This window comes from Emydura macquarii, unplaced genomic scaffold (genome assembly GCF_026122565.2).
Source record: "Emydura macquarii macquarii isolate MOO-44397 ecotype Brisbane River unplaced genomic scaffold, CSIRO-AGI_Emac_v2 contig_2897, whole genome shotgun sequence".
NCBI classification, from domain to species: domain Eukaryota; kingdom Metazoa; phylum Chordata; order Testudines; family Chelidae; genus Emydura; species Emydura macquarii.
Window position 1 is genome coordinate 44,629,848 of NW_027133034.1, and position 16,222 is coordinate 44,646,069.

At 38.7% G+C, this 16,222-nt stretch overlaps 1 protein-coding gene across 4 annotated transcripts in view; it reads right to left on the minus strand.

Moving 5' to 3' along the window:
• Nucleotides 1-16,222, minus strand: part of ATG10 (autophagy related 10) — a 116,540-nt gene that overhangs the window by 37,517 nt on the left and 62,801 nt on the right. For all 4 annotated transcript variants that reach the window (XM_067568961.1, XM_067568962.1, XM_067568963.1 and 1 more), the window contains one exon: nt 6,394-6,520. In XM_067568961.1, the coding sequence (XP_067425062.1) occupies nt 6,394-6,520 (127 nt within the window). The remainder of the gene's footprint in view (nt 1-6,393; nt 6,521-16,222) is intronic.

Sequence of the window (16,222 nt, forward strand, 5' to 3'; positions counted from 1 at the left end):
GAGGCCCAACAATTCGACACCAAGGAGGAATGGCGGAGGAAGGAGAAGGAGACCAACCCCAGGCTGTGAATCCCACTCCTCCACACAACAACATTCCCCCACTGCCAAAGAACATGTGCATCCATTGCATCCAGAATCAGTAGCCTCAGTCATCTGAAGACCCTCCAAGCCTGAGAGACATCATCCTTGACTTGAGGGACTGCCACAGCCACCGACTGTCTTGACGAAACTTAGGTGCCATTAAAGTAAAAAGCCAGCACATGATATGTCACAAATTTAGAGTTTGAAAAGACTCCAAGATTTTGGTTCAGAACCTGGAGCACATAAGAATTACTGCTAAAGAAACTCTACCCAATACATCTGCAACAGTGGAGACTCTGAATATGAACTCAACACCTACCCAATGGAAAAGGGAAATGTTGTCTTGGGAAATGCCCCACCAGGAAATGTTTTGATTTTTAGCATAGTTTAAAAGAGAAATGAGCAAAAAGGAGGGAATCAGGAACTCCTGAACACTACTCCTATCACTGCCACTAACTCATGGCAGTATATGGCCTTGGACAAGTCAATTCACCAGCCTAGGTGTATGAACCTAAGTAGACTGACACAAGCAGCAGCAATCGGCACCAAGCTTTTCTTAGAATGGAGGCCTTATTAATCAGAGCCTCACAGCATCACATTTTACCTCTCTGTGAAATGGGCATAATCAAATTTCTTTTAGAATTGCTTTTCCATATTCCAAGATGAATTATGCACCCCAATGCTACCAAGATTCAAGAACATCCAGAAAGCAATAGCAAGCATCCCTTTTTGGCACTGAATGTTTGGAGACAAGACTATATAAGGGCTATGCAGTTCCAACTGCTTCAGTTCCTTCCTTTCTATAGTTAGAAAGTTTGCTGCAGGTGTAAAAATCTTAGCTCCGTTCCCAGAGAGCTGTACTGGGGTTCTCCCATATTTTTTTTCTTGTAGTTTAGTTAATGAAGAGTTTTATTAGACTTCAAATTAAAGTTTTGTTTTCTCATTTGGCTTCATTTGGCCCCATGCTTAGCACCAGGAGCATTATGGCTAAGTTGTCTCTGGAAGAACCAGAGAACAAGGCCCTGTTCTCAGGACTGTCTCATGGAGGCTCACTACCCTGACTGGTGCTCAGCACCCCAAGTATTCACACCTCAGGCCCACAGCCAGCGCCAAGATTGCCTTATGATAGTGGCCTTACAAACCAGAAGTTCCTAAGAGAGTTAGGGAGCAATCTCCACTACATTCCTGTCATAGTGAGAGGGTAACTGTGCCTGTAATCCCCCTCTATGGTCCCTTGAGGGCATCTATTTAAAGACATCTGACTCCCAGCCGTCCCCTCTCTTGGGTAGAGACCCACGTCTATCTCCTTCCTGATTGGAGTTTTTAAGGCTGCACAGCTCTCTGACTTATGCTGTGATATCCTCAGACTGCTAAAACAGGCCAGAATCTGCACTTTGCTTTCTCTCCAAAGGCTATGAACAGCATGAATGCCAGCAGTTATAAGTTACCACAAAGCTCGTTATAAGTAAGCACATTTATTGTTAAGGTGAAAGCATTACTGAGAAAACATATTCAAAACAATAAAAGAACTTACATGAATTCTAAAAAGCTTATCAGGGGTCACCTTGACATCACCTTGACTCCAAACCAGGGTTCTTGTAGGTGTCAGTCTTTCAAAACCCACAGCTGGGTTCTTCCCATGGTCAGAAATTCATACCTGTCTCAGATTCAGAACCAGAGCCCAGGCTGGGCATTTCAACGGCTTGGGCCTTTGATCTCCAATCTCAGGGATCATGTAATTAGCAGACAAAGACCCTCTCCTCAGGTCATAGCTTCGAAAAGCTGGATTTTTGCATAACCAGAGATGGGAAATTTGCATTAACCTCTCCCTGGTGTTTCCCAGGAAATCCACTTCATATTTATTGTCCAAAATGTCCATTGTTGTCTGGCACATTTTCAAAATACTTCTTTGAACTCCCACACCTCACATTACATCTTCCGCCTTAAGCAGTTACATACAGTCCAGGCCCATAATAATACATAAAGCATTCATTTTAATACAATGGACCCCCCAAAGATGCTTAAACTTAATTCAATAAGGTCCCCCAAGAACGTGGTAGGTAAGAATTGACATATCTGTCACAATCCCACCAACTCAGGTTTCTGGTTCTCTTTTCCCACCTCTTGCCAGCATTTGTGACTCTTCCTCTGGCTGTACGGAGGAAGAGGTGATGGATGACTTGCAGCATTCCTTTCCTGAAGATCAGAAGTTATACCTGTGTCCACGCTACATCTGCATTACTACCAGATTATAAACCACTTCAGGAGCTGTTGGAATGTATGCAAGATTCCTTGGATCTGGAGACCACTACAGCCCATGAAAATACATCACCTCTTTGGCATCTTGAAGGCTAAAGGAAAAGGAAAGTTACTCTTCTGATTAATGCGGGCTTACTGGACCCAGCCAGCATCAAAGAAAGTGATTGCTTACACCGGTTGTCTTAATGAAGTCTAATATGTTATATCAAATATTTCAACAAGGATTCATGGATTTCTTCAGATACCCTATTCCTGGATCTTTGGTAGTCTCAGCAGCTAGGGAGAAGATGAAGGGCTTCCATTGGAAAACGGCATGAAGAAGGCTGAATTTGGGGGAAGTATATTCTTCTGGGACTTCAGGGATGTCTTCAGCTACCAAGCTGCAATGGTTCTATACCAGTTTTATCTTTGGGAACAGATGCTTTCATTGTAGGAGCAGCAGAAGCCAGTGAAGGACTGCCTCAAAGGGACACATATCTAAAAACTCTCTCCTTGTGTTCTACGATGCTTCTACAACATCTATTAGAACAAGGGCATCATATTTAGTCATTATTCACAGTTGAAGCCTTTGCCCTCACTAAGGCATAGAGATTTTTCCTGTACATTGACCCTCAAAGGCTACAGAAAATCTAGATGTCTTCACTAAATGTTTTCATTCTATGCAAATACAAATTCAAAGCACTCCTGACATGTAGGGTAATGGAATATAATTTCCCCTGGATAAGGAGGAGGTTTCAGGAAGAATTCTGGGAGACAGATGGTCTGTTCAGGGAGGTATAAAGTTGGGATGAGAACACTAAACAACTTTGATCCTGTGGAATACACTGAAGGGAGAATCAGCCATTAATGCTTGCAGCTCGTTCACTCTTCTTGCACATGCAAGTTAAAGCCGGACAAAGATGTTGCCACTGACTATGAGGCTCTCAAAGTTGCCATCTAAGAACAGTTGATCTCAATGGAAAAGTACCTGCAGCAATTTCTTGGGGAAGCCTTTTTCTTAAGGGTGCAGCTGGAGAGTGACTCCAGATTCCAGCCTGATTCAATTCAAGCTGGAATCTTCTACAATAGGAGAAGTGAAGGATTTAATTGTTCTAGAACAGTTTTTTTAAATAGTCTGCCTGGAAGCGTGCAGACTTGGGTGTACTGGCACCAATCATTTTTTTAACAGACAATGTGAGGAAGTGCTCATGAAAATTGTAAAATATAAAAAGCCATTTAGTCTTGTTGAACAAAGGAATTATTATTTCCTAGGCTGGCCTACAGGTCTTATGGCTGCTTAACACATTTGCAGTGGGAAATCTGAGTTTGGGATTCCAGTTTAGCCCCGTGCTGAGAGGGCATGATGATCAAAATCCCTGGAAGGATTACATCTCATATTTATCTCTTGCAACCCATTTGCATTAATGTAAAGAGAGATACAAACAGGCTTCAGTGGAAACCATGTACAGCCCACCTACTCCAGAGAATCTGAGCTGTGCAGAATATTTGATATACTGTATCAAAAAGGTGAGAAATGAAGGATCCTGGGAGACTCCAGAGGAGAGAAAATAATTTTCTATCAATGATTCTAATACAAGGGAAGTTCCAAAATATTTCAAACATTAAGATTTAGGTTGTCAAGACCCATTTTCCATTTACATTTTTTCAAGTTTAAAAATTAAATTAAAAAAAGAGTGAAGTAGCATAACAACAATATCCTGTTTCCACATTTGGGATTGCTGTAGCCCTGGGGATGGAGAACTCTGGAGCACGTAAGAGAGAGAGTGGGAAAGAACTGCTCCCGCCATCTAATGTACATGCAAGAATAACAATGTACAGAATGAAGCTGATCGAGGTCTGAGTGGAGGGTGTTCTCCCACCCACTCAGCAAAAAGAACAATAGTGGCTGCCTGAAGAAAAAGAGCAAAAGGTTAACAAGGGAAGAATAGTAGCATCATAATGAAAAGGCAAAACCCTCTGGACATTGCCTGGGCTTGTTTTCAGGTGGGGACCAGGCAAGGCAAAGAAGAAAGCTTGCTCAGATGTCTATCATAAATAGTGATCTGCATATTCTAGAAAACTTCATTTGGGGGGTTTTGCTACTTACACAGGCAATAAGTAGATAATCTGTAGCAAAGGGAAGATTTCCAATATCCAGAAAACTGTGCTACACAGAATGAAAATAAAAGATTTTGTACTAATTGAATATGCTCCTGGAAAAAAAAGAGTTGGATGCCAGGATTTGTATCTTCCTCTCTTCACGCCAGACGCCAAAAGAAAAATGTTAAAAAGGCCATAAAGAGACCTCAGATGACTCTAGAAATTCTCAAAAAAACCCATAATTTTCCACTGTGAAAGATTCCCAAGAAGTGTGTTAAAAACATAATTATACTTGTAGGAACAATTACAGTTCTGTACGGCAAGGGGAGCTGTTGGCACATAATACTAAGGTTGTGCATTAGCTCATCCACTAGCTTCTGTAATATCCACTTCCAGCTATAAGGAGTCATGTTTCAACACCTCCGATTCCCTGATGCTGACAAGCTAAACAACTTGTTTTGTCTCTGGGAGCTCTTCTCTGGTGATTAACTGCTTATGGTGAATACTAATTATATGACAGTACAGTACTGTAGACATACTGTTTCCTCTACCTGCAGAATCACCACCCTTTTGCATAAAGAAGGTATACTGTTAATTCAAGTAAAACCAAGAAGATGACATTTTTCAGCACTACAAATAAATTAATCAGCTTCTTACTATGTTATTTTGAGACAGCAAAAGTTACTGACTAGCAAGAGTTTCTTTATCCTTCTGCCTGCAAAACAAGTTTAATGACAGATTATTGCACACTTTAAATGCTTGTAACAGTCCTAGGAATAAATTTGCAACATGAAGTGTGTAAGAATTAGTGATCTGTCAGTGGTTACAGAGATTGAGCTGTATCCCAAATTCCCCAATTTGTACATTTACCCCAAATTATCAGTGCCTCAGACTAAAATCTTTTCACCAGGGAGTCTAGATTTAAAATTGAAAAACAAATTCTCAAAGTGCGTCTTAAAACACTAACATTGCAAAATTGGAAGTGATTCAACAATATCGGGCCGCGAGTGATTAAATCTATTACATTCAAAGCAGCTTAAGCGACTTTTTAATTAAAAAGAAAAATATCACTGGCAACATTCAGATGTCTTCATCGAGATAAAATTAGGAGGTCATTCAAAATACAAAATCTGCTCCTGCTGCTATGCAGGTGACCAAGTTTAAAAATGACCTCAAAATTCCAACTCCTCAGCCCCAAATGCATTGTCTTTGGGAAAAGGAGAAGAGAGGGACAGTGCTGCAGTATGATCACTCTATGCTTGTTGATTAAATAAGCATGACTAACAGTGGCCTTGAAGGGAGGCAGCGTGTTCCACCTTCTTGACAGGAGAGACAGTGAAATCCCAGTGGCAGTAACAACTTGGCAATGGGTGACGAGATGTATAGATTAGGGAGAAAAGAAACTATTTTATTGATTTCAGCCATTTTAAGTAATGTTTTAAAACTATTTCTTCCGATGCAAGCTGATTTTATGTTCAATATTTGGTATCTTTTAAAATTGTTTAAAATAGAAACAAAGACCACATGCAAACTGTTTTAAATGTACATTTTGATCTAACCATTGTGAATCAAATTCAGCTCTGAAATATACAGGCGCAACTCGGCTGAAGGCCCTGCAGTGGTGCCCATTTATTCCATGGCTGAATTCGGTGCTGTAGCTTTAAGTTTGGTGTTCATTTAAAGAAATCAAAAAAGAAAAATGGCCAGCAGGTTTCGTCAGCCATGGGCATGATGCCAGGAGTATAAAGATCAGACTTCTTCAGGCTGAGATGATATCATCTACTCCAAGGTCCTGATGCTCACAGTGTCTGGAGTATCAGAAAATTTACTAGTGAACATCCCCATCTCATATTTTTTTATATTTGAACATGATCATTATTCTGACAGTTGAGTACAAAATCTGTGTTTCAAAGATTCCACTTCATCCCTGCATATTTTTCTTTTACTATGTGTTTAATGTATAACAGGTCTTACCTAAAAAGCATGCCCTAAAGTAAAGCACAGGTACTTGGTAGCTGCTGGAATGCAAGACATGATACTCATAGCGAATCACTTCTGATGTTGCACAGATTCCGGCTACTTGAGAATCATCCAGGGCTTCCTAAACAACAAACATTAACACAGTACTTCAGTAAATCGTGGGCTTACAGCAAGGAGGAAATAAGGGTTATCATCATAGTAATTAATTTATTAAATATAAGGAGCAGACATGAGAGGGATTGTCCCTTACTGAACACTCATCAGTTGAGTCCTGAGGAAACAGTAAGATCAGAAAGAAAAATACTAAGGCCCCAATCCTGCAAAGATTTACCTGTGTGCTGCACTTCACACACTGCGAGGTGTGTGTACATAGTTAAACCCATGTGTAAATCTTTGCAGGGTTGGGGCCTTAATAAGTCCAGATTGTTTTTGTGAGACAGAGAACCAGACAAAATAGCAACTCTGGAAAATCTTTATCACAATACTTTTAGCAATATGTTGTCTACAGCAGCTACTCCCTTCATTACCTGTTACAGTTGAAGGTCATCCTATCAACTGAACATGAAGTTATAAGAGAACCCTAAAGAATCTGTTTAATTTGCCAAAGGATAATTCATTTTATACTGAAAATTCCAAGTTCCATTTTTAATAAGAGCTATTTTGCAGGAGGTTGTGTTGGTTAATAACTCATCTGAAGTTGAAACTATTTTTTCCTCCTCTTACTCTATGCTGATAAATTCAACTTCTACTGTAGATTAGTCTCCACCTCTTCTGTTTGTTTATAAGCAGAAGCATTCAGATACATTCTCAAGAGCTCCTAATTACCATCTTAATTATTTTTACCTTTTTACCAACTGACATTCATAAGACCTAATTTTCAAAAGGTGCTGAGCACCCATAGTTCTTATTGACTTTACAAGCAATTGCGAAAGTTTATCACCTCTGAAAATTAGGCCATTAACATTTTAATCCTATTAAATAAGCTAATTCGATATACTGCAACAAATTTTCCAAGAAAACACAACTGATATGTTCACAAAATGCATGTGCACTGGTTGAGTCTTCAAACCCCTGAATTTACATACACAAATTGAGTAACTGTATGCCCCAAAGGGTAGGTGTGCATGTACAAATCTAGGCTTTGTGGTGCACTAGTGCGAACCAACTGTGAATATTTAGTTCTTTGCCCAAGCAAAATGCCAAAGATTGAAAGGGAACAATGAAGAAACAGCATTCATTAACCCTCAAGTTGTTTCAACATGTAAGAGCTATTTTATATTTTTTCTTAGATCCTTAATGCTTCCTCTGCCATGAATCAATCTATGAGGGAAATACAAGAACTGACAAATTGTAAGAGTAACCATAGGATGCTCTCTGTGATTTTTTGAAAAGCTCATGTAAGTTGATTTTATCCAAATTGTATTATAGACTATCAGGTGTTGTTAATAAATGACTGTGACTAGAGATCCTAGAGCCTAGAAAGCTACATACCAGTGTAACCGGAAATAATGGTGCAATTTTAAACATTAAAGTAAGATATTTAGAAAATCACAGCAGCTCAAAAAACAGAAGAATTCTGGGAATACTGGCCAACTGCAGAAAGCTTGATCTTAGTTTACCAAATAAACAGATACCTAAAGCACTAAGACTGAACATTAAAAGAAATCCTTTCTTGTTGACTCAGCTTTTAAAATCTTAGGCAATGAGATATTAAAGACAATATGCCAGAAGGAATAACACTGATTACTGTTTTTGACTTCACAGAACCAGATACAGATCTGTATACTGTACCCACTTCACATATAATAGACTAAGGATGCACTTTTCCCTCCTTCCCTCACAGCAATCCTACTGATCAGGTATGATATAGGGAGCCATGGTACTATATAAAAGATCTTTTGTGGAAGAAAGGTTAGTATTACATTTGCCTAGTAAACTGACAGTGCTTTAAACTCGATATATCTTCTGGGACAGTGCTTTGGTGAAGAGCATAAATGGAAAAAGTGAAAAACAGAAAGAAGAGTGGTGGCAGAAATGAAAAAAGAGCAACTAGGGATGGGCTCATATCTCCTCAAACTTTGGGCACTTTCAGATTCAGATCTGAACCTAGACCCAAACTACATATCTTAAGACAATCTCTTCTTGAAGCAAGACTTTAAATGATTCTTTATGAAGACATTAATGTTTGATATGTTTTTATATTGTGGGTTTACGTTCTATTTGGCCATTAGATTACCTGGATCTGAAACAGGACTGGATAAGTGTGATGTACAGTGAAGTTCTTGCTGAGTCACTTTCTTTTGTTGGATCTGCTGTACAATACCAATGCTAGTTCCAGTGCTGATGCAAGTTTTAAATATTGTTCTTCCACCAAAACAGTCCTGTGCACACGTGGGTGTGAGAGAGTGAAAAACAACTAACGTCACTTTAATCATTAACATTATAGTGATTTCTAATTTGGGATGATTTTTAAACTAGAATGAAAAAAAACAGTCATGCTCTCTTTCACCCAAAAGCACATGGAGAAATAAGTAACATCTTTACCAAAGAGCTATGTTCCTCAGTGTGAGTTCAGCAGACCAGGCCTTATGAATGTCTTACTAGCTTGGGAAGCGATGGGTTAAGACATGAGAAGTCTGTCACTAAAAATTCTGCTTATAGGGATTGCAGGGAGTTCAGGCTTTGAGCAACCTCTTCAGAGAAACCTTAATTTTCTGGAGATGAACTGGATTAGGGAATAGGACAATGAAGGAGTTAGAAGCTCTTTCTGATGACCCTGTTCCTCAAAAGGGAGGATAAAGACAACAAAAACATCTCTTTTAAACATCCCTGGAAGTTAGAGGGAAGTTAAATTGTGAGTTGCCTCCCTAAAGATCCTAATTCTCAAGAGATAGGGCTATTTCATCCATCAGTGGCATCCCCAGAAGAGCCATACAGTTCTGGAGTTAGGAACAGGGAGGAGCAGGTTGTGCAAGCAGCATTCTCCTGAAAAGCCTGCTGTTTAAGGAGCTGGAGGTTGACCATTTCCATTCATGAACTTTATCATTTTGTATTATCCTGTTTTTTGCCTTTAAATGATGGTTTCGACTATGTCTGAAACAGGACATTCAACAGAATGCAAAGCTTAAGAAAGCTTTGGAAGACTCCCTTCTCTGACTTGTAGCAGATGGAATTTGACCTAGTATACAAAGCTTCTGTATTTCAAAATATGATTTTTGATATTCAGATCTTTTTGCATATATATCTATATATCTAGTGACAAGTGGAAGCACTGTACTTGTGGTCTGTATATATGCATGGACACTTGAATCCTTAGAGCTATTTCTAATCCTTTTCATTTTGGTAAACAGCAGTGGCAAGGACATGTTACATAAAAAGATACAGTACTGACGTGTAATCCTGTACTTTATAGTCTCTATAAGGATGATGCATGGAATTTAACGTGGGAAAGTAAATTTTGGAGTCTACAGGTACTGACAATGTCTCTTTAGCTGGTGAGTTGAGCCTTTCCTTAAGTCATGTTCTAGAATAAAATGAGCTGTGTCTCTTTAAGATGATGATCTTTGGAGCATTTAAGATCCTGTTCGTGACTGAATAGAGCCCACAAAGATTAAAAGAATGTTACATTGGCCCAACAGAAGATAAGTCTGAAGGGTTTTTTTAAACAAATGGCCATAGCTTTTTGCATAATGACTAGCAAAGCTATAAATAATACAGTAAAAATAAAACCCAGTTATTTTCACATAAGCCATGTGATAGACTATTAATAGGGGTCTTTTAATTTTTAATTTGTTCCTTTCCTCTCTATGTGTATTGCTGTCCTGCACCCTTTGAGCTGTAAACTGTACTTTATGTATTATGGTATTATGACAGCTACGATGAAACATACATAATTTATTCTTCAGCGCTGATACATAATAACTTGCACAGTACCATTGCTCCCAAAAAAATATTCCTGGAAATATAAATATAAAGAGGGAGAGTTAGCTCTGTTGCTGAATTGATGGATTTTGTTTAGAAACTCACTATTACAAAAAGATTTATCTGCACAGTGGATAAAATGCTAATTATATTAAACTGTTATTAAGTAGGGATTTTGGCTAACTTGTAATTCCTAGAAAAATTACAGTCACTTGATTTCTCAGTTCTTGTTTCTCCATAACAATTTGCTTGCATGGCTGCCACACTACCAGGGAAAACTGCATGCAGGACTGACTTACTGTTTCCTAAACAAATTGGGAAGTTGTCATCAGGAAGCATCTGTTACTTTATTACTCTCACGAAAAAGCATTCTTGTGCTATCATAACGGACTATTGAGCAGATGCTTTAAAGCACTATACCCACAGCAATATATGTATAATAAAAAAGATAAGCAGCTACAACCTAATTAATGATACTGGTTCCTTTATAAATGCATTCTTACTAATTTTAATTGATCAAAAGTTGTCTTTGACATTTTAGTTCCCTCCCCACTCAATATATTTGTTCTGTTCCTTTTAAAGGATAAATTATTTACATCAATAGATAAAAATTGATGTTGCACATCATTCTGAAGGCAAAACAACACATTTCTACTCTAATAAAAGTTACTATTTTTATCCTTTCTGAGGCAGAAGACAAGTTAAAGATCATGGGGATGCAGAATTAACTTGGTTTTGACAGTATTTAATAATTGCAACCAAAAGGGTTAAAGGCAGGTCATGTTTGGAGGATAGGCCACAATGGGAAGCGTAGGGTAGGGTAGGGTAGAGAAGTGGTTCTCAACCAGTGCCTGGGGGTATGCAGAGGTCTTCTAGGGCGTACATCAATTCATCTAGATATTTGCCTAGTTTTATAACAGGCTACATAAAAAGCACTAGCGAAGTCAGTAGAAACTAAAATTTCATACAGATAATGACTTGTTTATACTGCTCTGTATACTATACGCTGAAATATAAGTACAATATTTATATTCCAATTGATTTATTTTATAAGTATATGGTAAAAATGAGAAAGTAAACAATTTTACAGTAATAGTGTGCTGTGACACTTTTGTATTTTTATGTCTGATTTTGTAAGCAAGTAGTTTTTAAGTAAGGTGAAACTTGGGGTACACAAGACAAATCAGACTCCAGTAGTCTGGAATGGTTGAGAGCTACTGGAGGAGAGGAGTTGATAGACAGCATGAACTGGGAAGGAGACACGTTACATGATCCAATGGGATCTTTGTCTGTCCCTCCCCCTCCCACATGCACAAAAAAAGTGTGAACCTGCACTCCTTGCCCCACCAAAATTCCCTTTGAAATGCAGGAGGATGACTTTTTTGGGAGGAGATGGGGGAAAAGAGGGAGGAAGCACAGTGATTTCACTAAGAGCAGGCACATTTCTCCTTATGATGGAGTTACTGTTGCTTATCCTCCTTATTCCTGGGTTTGTCATCTCCCACTACTGTCACGACCCCCATGCCCTCCTGCAGTGGGATAGCTTCTTGGGAAATTCTACTGAACAAGCAATTCAGAACTGTTCCTGAAAGGAGGAAGCAGAGGAAAACATGACACATACAGAGTTACCGATATTGTTAGTTTAGTCATGAGAGGAAAGATGAGATACTTCCAGTGCCAGTAAGCTAGTTTTTTTTTGGTTGCTCAGAATGTGTTTGCTCTTGCTATTTTACCATTTTATGCTCTAACCCAGAAAACAAATGAATAACGTTTGTGCCTCTAAATGTTTCTCCAACTTAGACGTTCTTGTTTTTTTCCAAGTATACTGTGGTGAAACAGACATGCTCTCACGGAGCAGCTCCCCACCCAGTCTCCCAACTCCACGCTTTTCCTTTGCCATACAGTGCTTGGTCACATGAACATGTAAAACTAATATTAGGACAGTATTAATCAGATAAGATTAAAATAAACATTAATGTGAAGGGTTTGGCTGCTTGGGTAGATTGTATCAGGGATCTTGATTTCCACCCACTGGGTGTTTTTTACACTTATTAGTACTGAGTCTCCCCTGGTTGCCTGCAACCCTATCTATTCTAATATCTCCAGCTCACTTTGCAGTTTGGTTTTGCCCCTCTGTATGTTTGCTGCTTTATGCAGAATCTCAAGTCTATCCCATCAAAGGCACTGAATTTCTGGGCCTGATTCTCCCCTCACTTACTATGGTGAAAATCAAGAGTAAAACTTCCCCAAAAATAATCAATTGTGTAACACTGTGTACAACTGTGGTGAGATCAGAATCCAAATGCTTGACAGCAGCCTTGACAGTCCCAACATACATTAATGGCAAGCAAGACACACCAGATGACATCAGAAGAGGGTGTGCCTCCTGACATATGATCAGGAGTTCTTCCCAGGCTGGATGATGGTATGAAAGCTAGACAAACTGAATAAGCTATGCAGTTTGCAGTGCACATATCTGAATTTCAGCTGTTGTTCAAGAAAAGGGGACCATCAAACTGAAGATTGTTCATCACAATGATGAAAAGTGAGAAAAAGACCACGACCTCCCAGGGCCTCCAACACACACCCAGGGTAAATTTTTATTTTTAGTTTAACACATTGAGGACCTCAGCCCTAGAAATTCAATGATAGCCACACAGAAGAAGATAAGCCCAGGTTCTTCAGAGAGCTGCACATCTGCATGAGGTCACTGTCCCCAATTTCTATTAAATATGTCTGTTAAAATACCCAGAGGCCCTAATCAGACTTGGGGATCCCTTAATGCCAGGTGCTGTTCAAACACACACAAAAATGTTGTCACTACCCTGAAGAACTTGTAATTTAAGATGACTGATGTACAAATGTGATTACCACATATACATTTTTACATACATATATAGCAAATGTTCTACTTTATTGGCAATAGATTAAGGAAATGTCAATTATCCCTCTATGCTTTCCAATATAGTCATCATTAATTGACTGATTTCTTATAAGCTTTACGGCAGAGGTTGGTGACGTGAAGAGAGATGAAAGAGGAGAGTATAGAGTATAGTATTACATCCATTGAGCAGATCCATTCTCTGAAAGTGTTTTGGGTGGCTATGGATCACCACTACTATTTCTGCCCCAACCTTAAATATCTTCAACGTCTGTTGGGCTAGTGCAGACCTGGTTAAACATCTGTAAGGTGCTATCATGCCCTTAACTGTTACATAATACAAGCAAAAATTTGCCCCTTAAACAACTGTTTCATAAGTGCTGTCACTAATTGCTAAGTTCTCAGAATGATCACAGCTAGAAATGGATGAGCCCTTTTGAACTCAACAGTTTCCTTGGAAAGTTACTAAGTTGCCACAAAAACAAGTCAAAAGTGAACAACTGTAGACAACCAAAAGGATCCCTATGGTCAAATAGATTCTTCATAGTTCTGCTCCCAAAGGAACATCCTTTTACTGCCATCAGTACTCTTGCTATAAGATTGTTAAAGAATCTAGTCATTATTAGAATGATTCACTTCCCTAGAAAAAGATAAATGGGGAAATAGAAAATGCAACTTTTTTTCCCATTCACAGTATATCAATAGGCAAAATCCAAGTATTTTACCTCAAAGAATGCCATACATAAAATTATAATAGTTTCTCATGCATTAACAATAATTTCTAATGGTTGGAAATTAGATTTGTCTTTTGATTGCTTTAAAACTGTTATCACAAGAGAAAAGCAGAATCTATTCAAGTGAAAAAAGCAATGGACCATGAAAATTGAACAGTTGTGAACTTGCTGTACATCTAAAAGTAGAGATTTCTTTCAAAATCTCTCTTTATTATTGTTTGTACAGTTACATTAAGAGGCAGAATTACAAATGTCTAGGTTTGTTGGTTTTGGTTGGGTTTTTTTTTGCAAAAGCTGAAATAAAACATTTCTTTAAAAAAAAAAGACAATTTCATACAGTGCCTTAGATATATGAACTTTACCATTTTAGGAATACAATGAGGATATTATATTTAATATTTATGGAATGTTAGTAATTTTTAATTTTTTATAAATAGTACGTACAAAACATGATAATCATCAGCAATATGTAAGCATCATCCAAACTTTTATTAACATATGAGGATAAATTACAGATCTAGAGATAGAGATGCAGCAGAGTTATTCAAGGTTCATAAAAACAAACCAAATATGTAACATACTCTGTAGGGCAGTTGGTTCTAGTGATGATTTAATTAAAATAAAAACAAAACAGCACAAGAGTATATGTTAAATTCTATATTACTGAATTTCTCTCATGAACAAACAAAAATAACCCAGGAAATACAAACTGACATATGCAATATTTTTCAGAAATGTCAGCACTTGACTGAAAATGGAAGTAAAGGGAGACGGGTGGAGAAGAGTAGTTACTTACCCTGCAGTAACTGTGGTTCTTTGAGATGTTATAGTCAGTGTGCACCTCAGACATGCAACCTCAAAATCTTTGTTGAATAGCAATGTCAGTCTGTATGTCTCTTCATACTCCTATAAAGGGCATAAAAGTCAGAGTGGCCCTCTCACAGTTCCCTCACAATTCAAAGCCTGTATTATCAGAGGATTTGGAAAGCATGGATGGAGGATGGATTGTGGATCCACAAAGATCCATAATTACTGTAGGGTAAACCACCATTCTGTCCTCTTTAAGTATGTGTCAGTGTGGATCCCACTGTATGTGACTGGCAGGTAGTATTCTCTTCAGGATGGTGGGCATGAGGTATATCAGGTGCATCAGTTCAACAGAGTATGGAGTACAGTTCTCCCAAACTTTGCATCTGATCTAGCAGCCAAGCTCAGTGCATAATGCTTGACAAACTAGAAGAGGGCTGTTAACCATAGCAGACTTGCAGATTTTGGATCCTGATGTTTGGTACCACGCTGAGGATACTACTGGAGCTCTGATACAATGAACCCTACCTGTCAGTGGGAGAGGAACACAGCTAGTGGCAGCACAGTGAGATACAATGTGTCATCCCTATTTAAAGTATTTGGGATTATATGGCTTGACCTTTATAGAGGCCAGCTACAGCCACAAATAGATGTGGGGTCTGTCTGAAAGATTTGGTCCTGTCAATATGGTGTTGAAGAGCTCTGGATATGTCCAAAGTGTGCAGTTTCCTCTCCCCTTGCATAGAATATGGCTTTGTGAAGAACACAGGTAAGCCGACTGATTCAAATGGAATTCCAAAACCACCTTAGGGAGGCATTTTGCATGAGGCTGCAGTACCACTTAATCTCTATAAAACAAGGTGGTTCTGCCAAGATTACCTGAAGCTTGCTGACTCTTCAGGTTGAAGTAAGGATAACTAAAAATAACATTTTGAGAGTAAGATGGTAGATAGATCACTCCAAAAGGGATTCAAAGCGGGACCCCATAAATCAGTAAAAGATGACACTGATACAGGGTCTCTAAACAGTGGGTAAATATACATAAGACCTTAAGGAAATCTGGATAACAAGATCAAAAGTGACTATTGGTGGATAATATGCCAATATTGCTGCCAGATGGGTCTTAATCAAATTAAATGAGAGTCCAGAGTGCATTAAGTGTAGCAAGTGGTCCAGAATCTTTAGTATCAGGGCCTGCACTGGGTCAAAACCATGTTGGGCTGGCCAGATCAAGATCGAGAATGAGATCGAGAACCTGTTGATTGAGGATCAAGTTTTCTTCATGAACAGTTTACAGAACATGGACCAGTATCCTTCCATGGCACTTAGCAAGCCACCATCCAGGCCATCAACTGTAGCAATTTTGGATCTGGATGTAATACCTCACCTTGATCTTGCAACAGGTCTGGGAGAGTGATCAACAGTTGCATGGACATCTGCAGCAAGTCCACGAGCCAGAACTCTCTCGGCTACTAGGAAG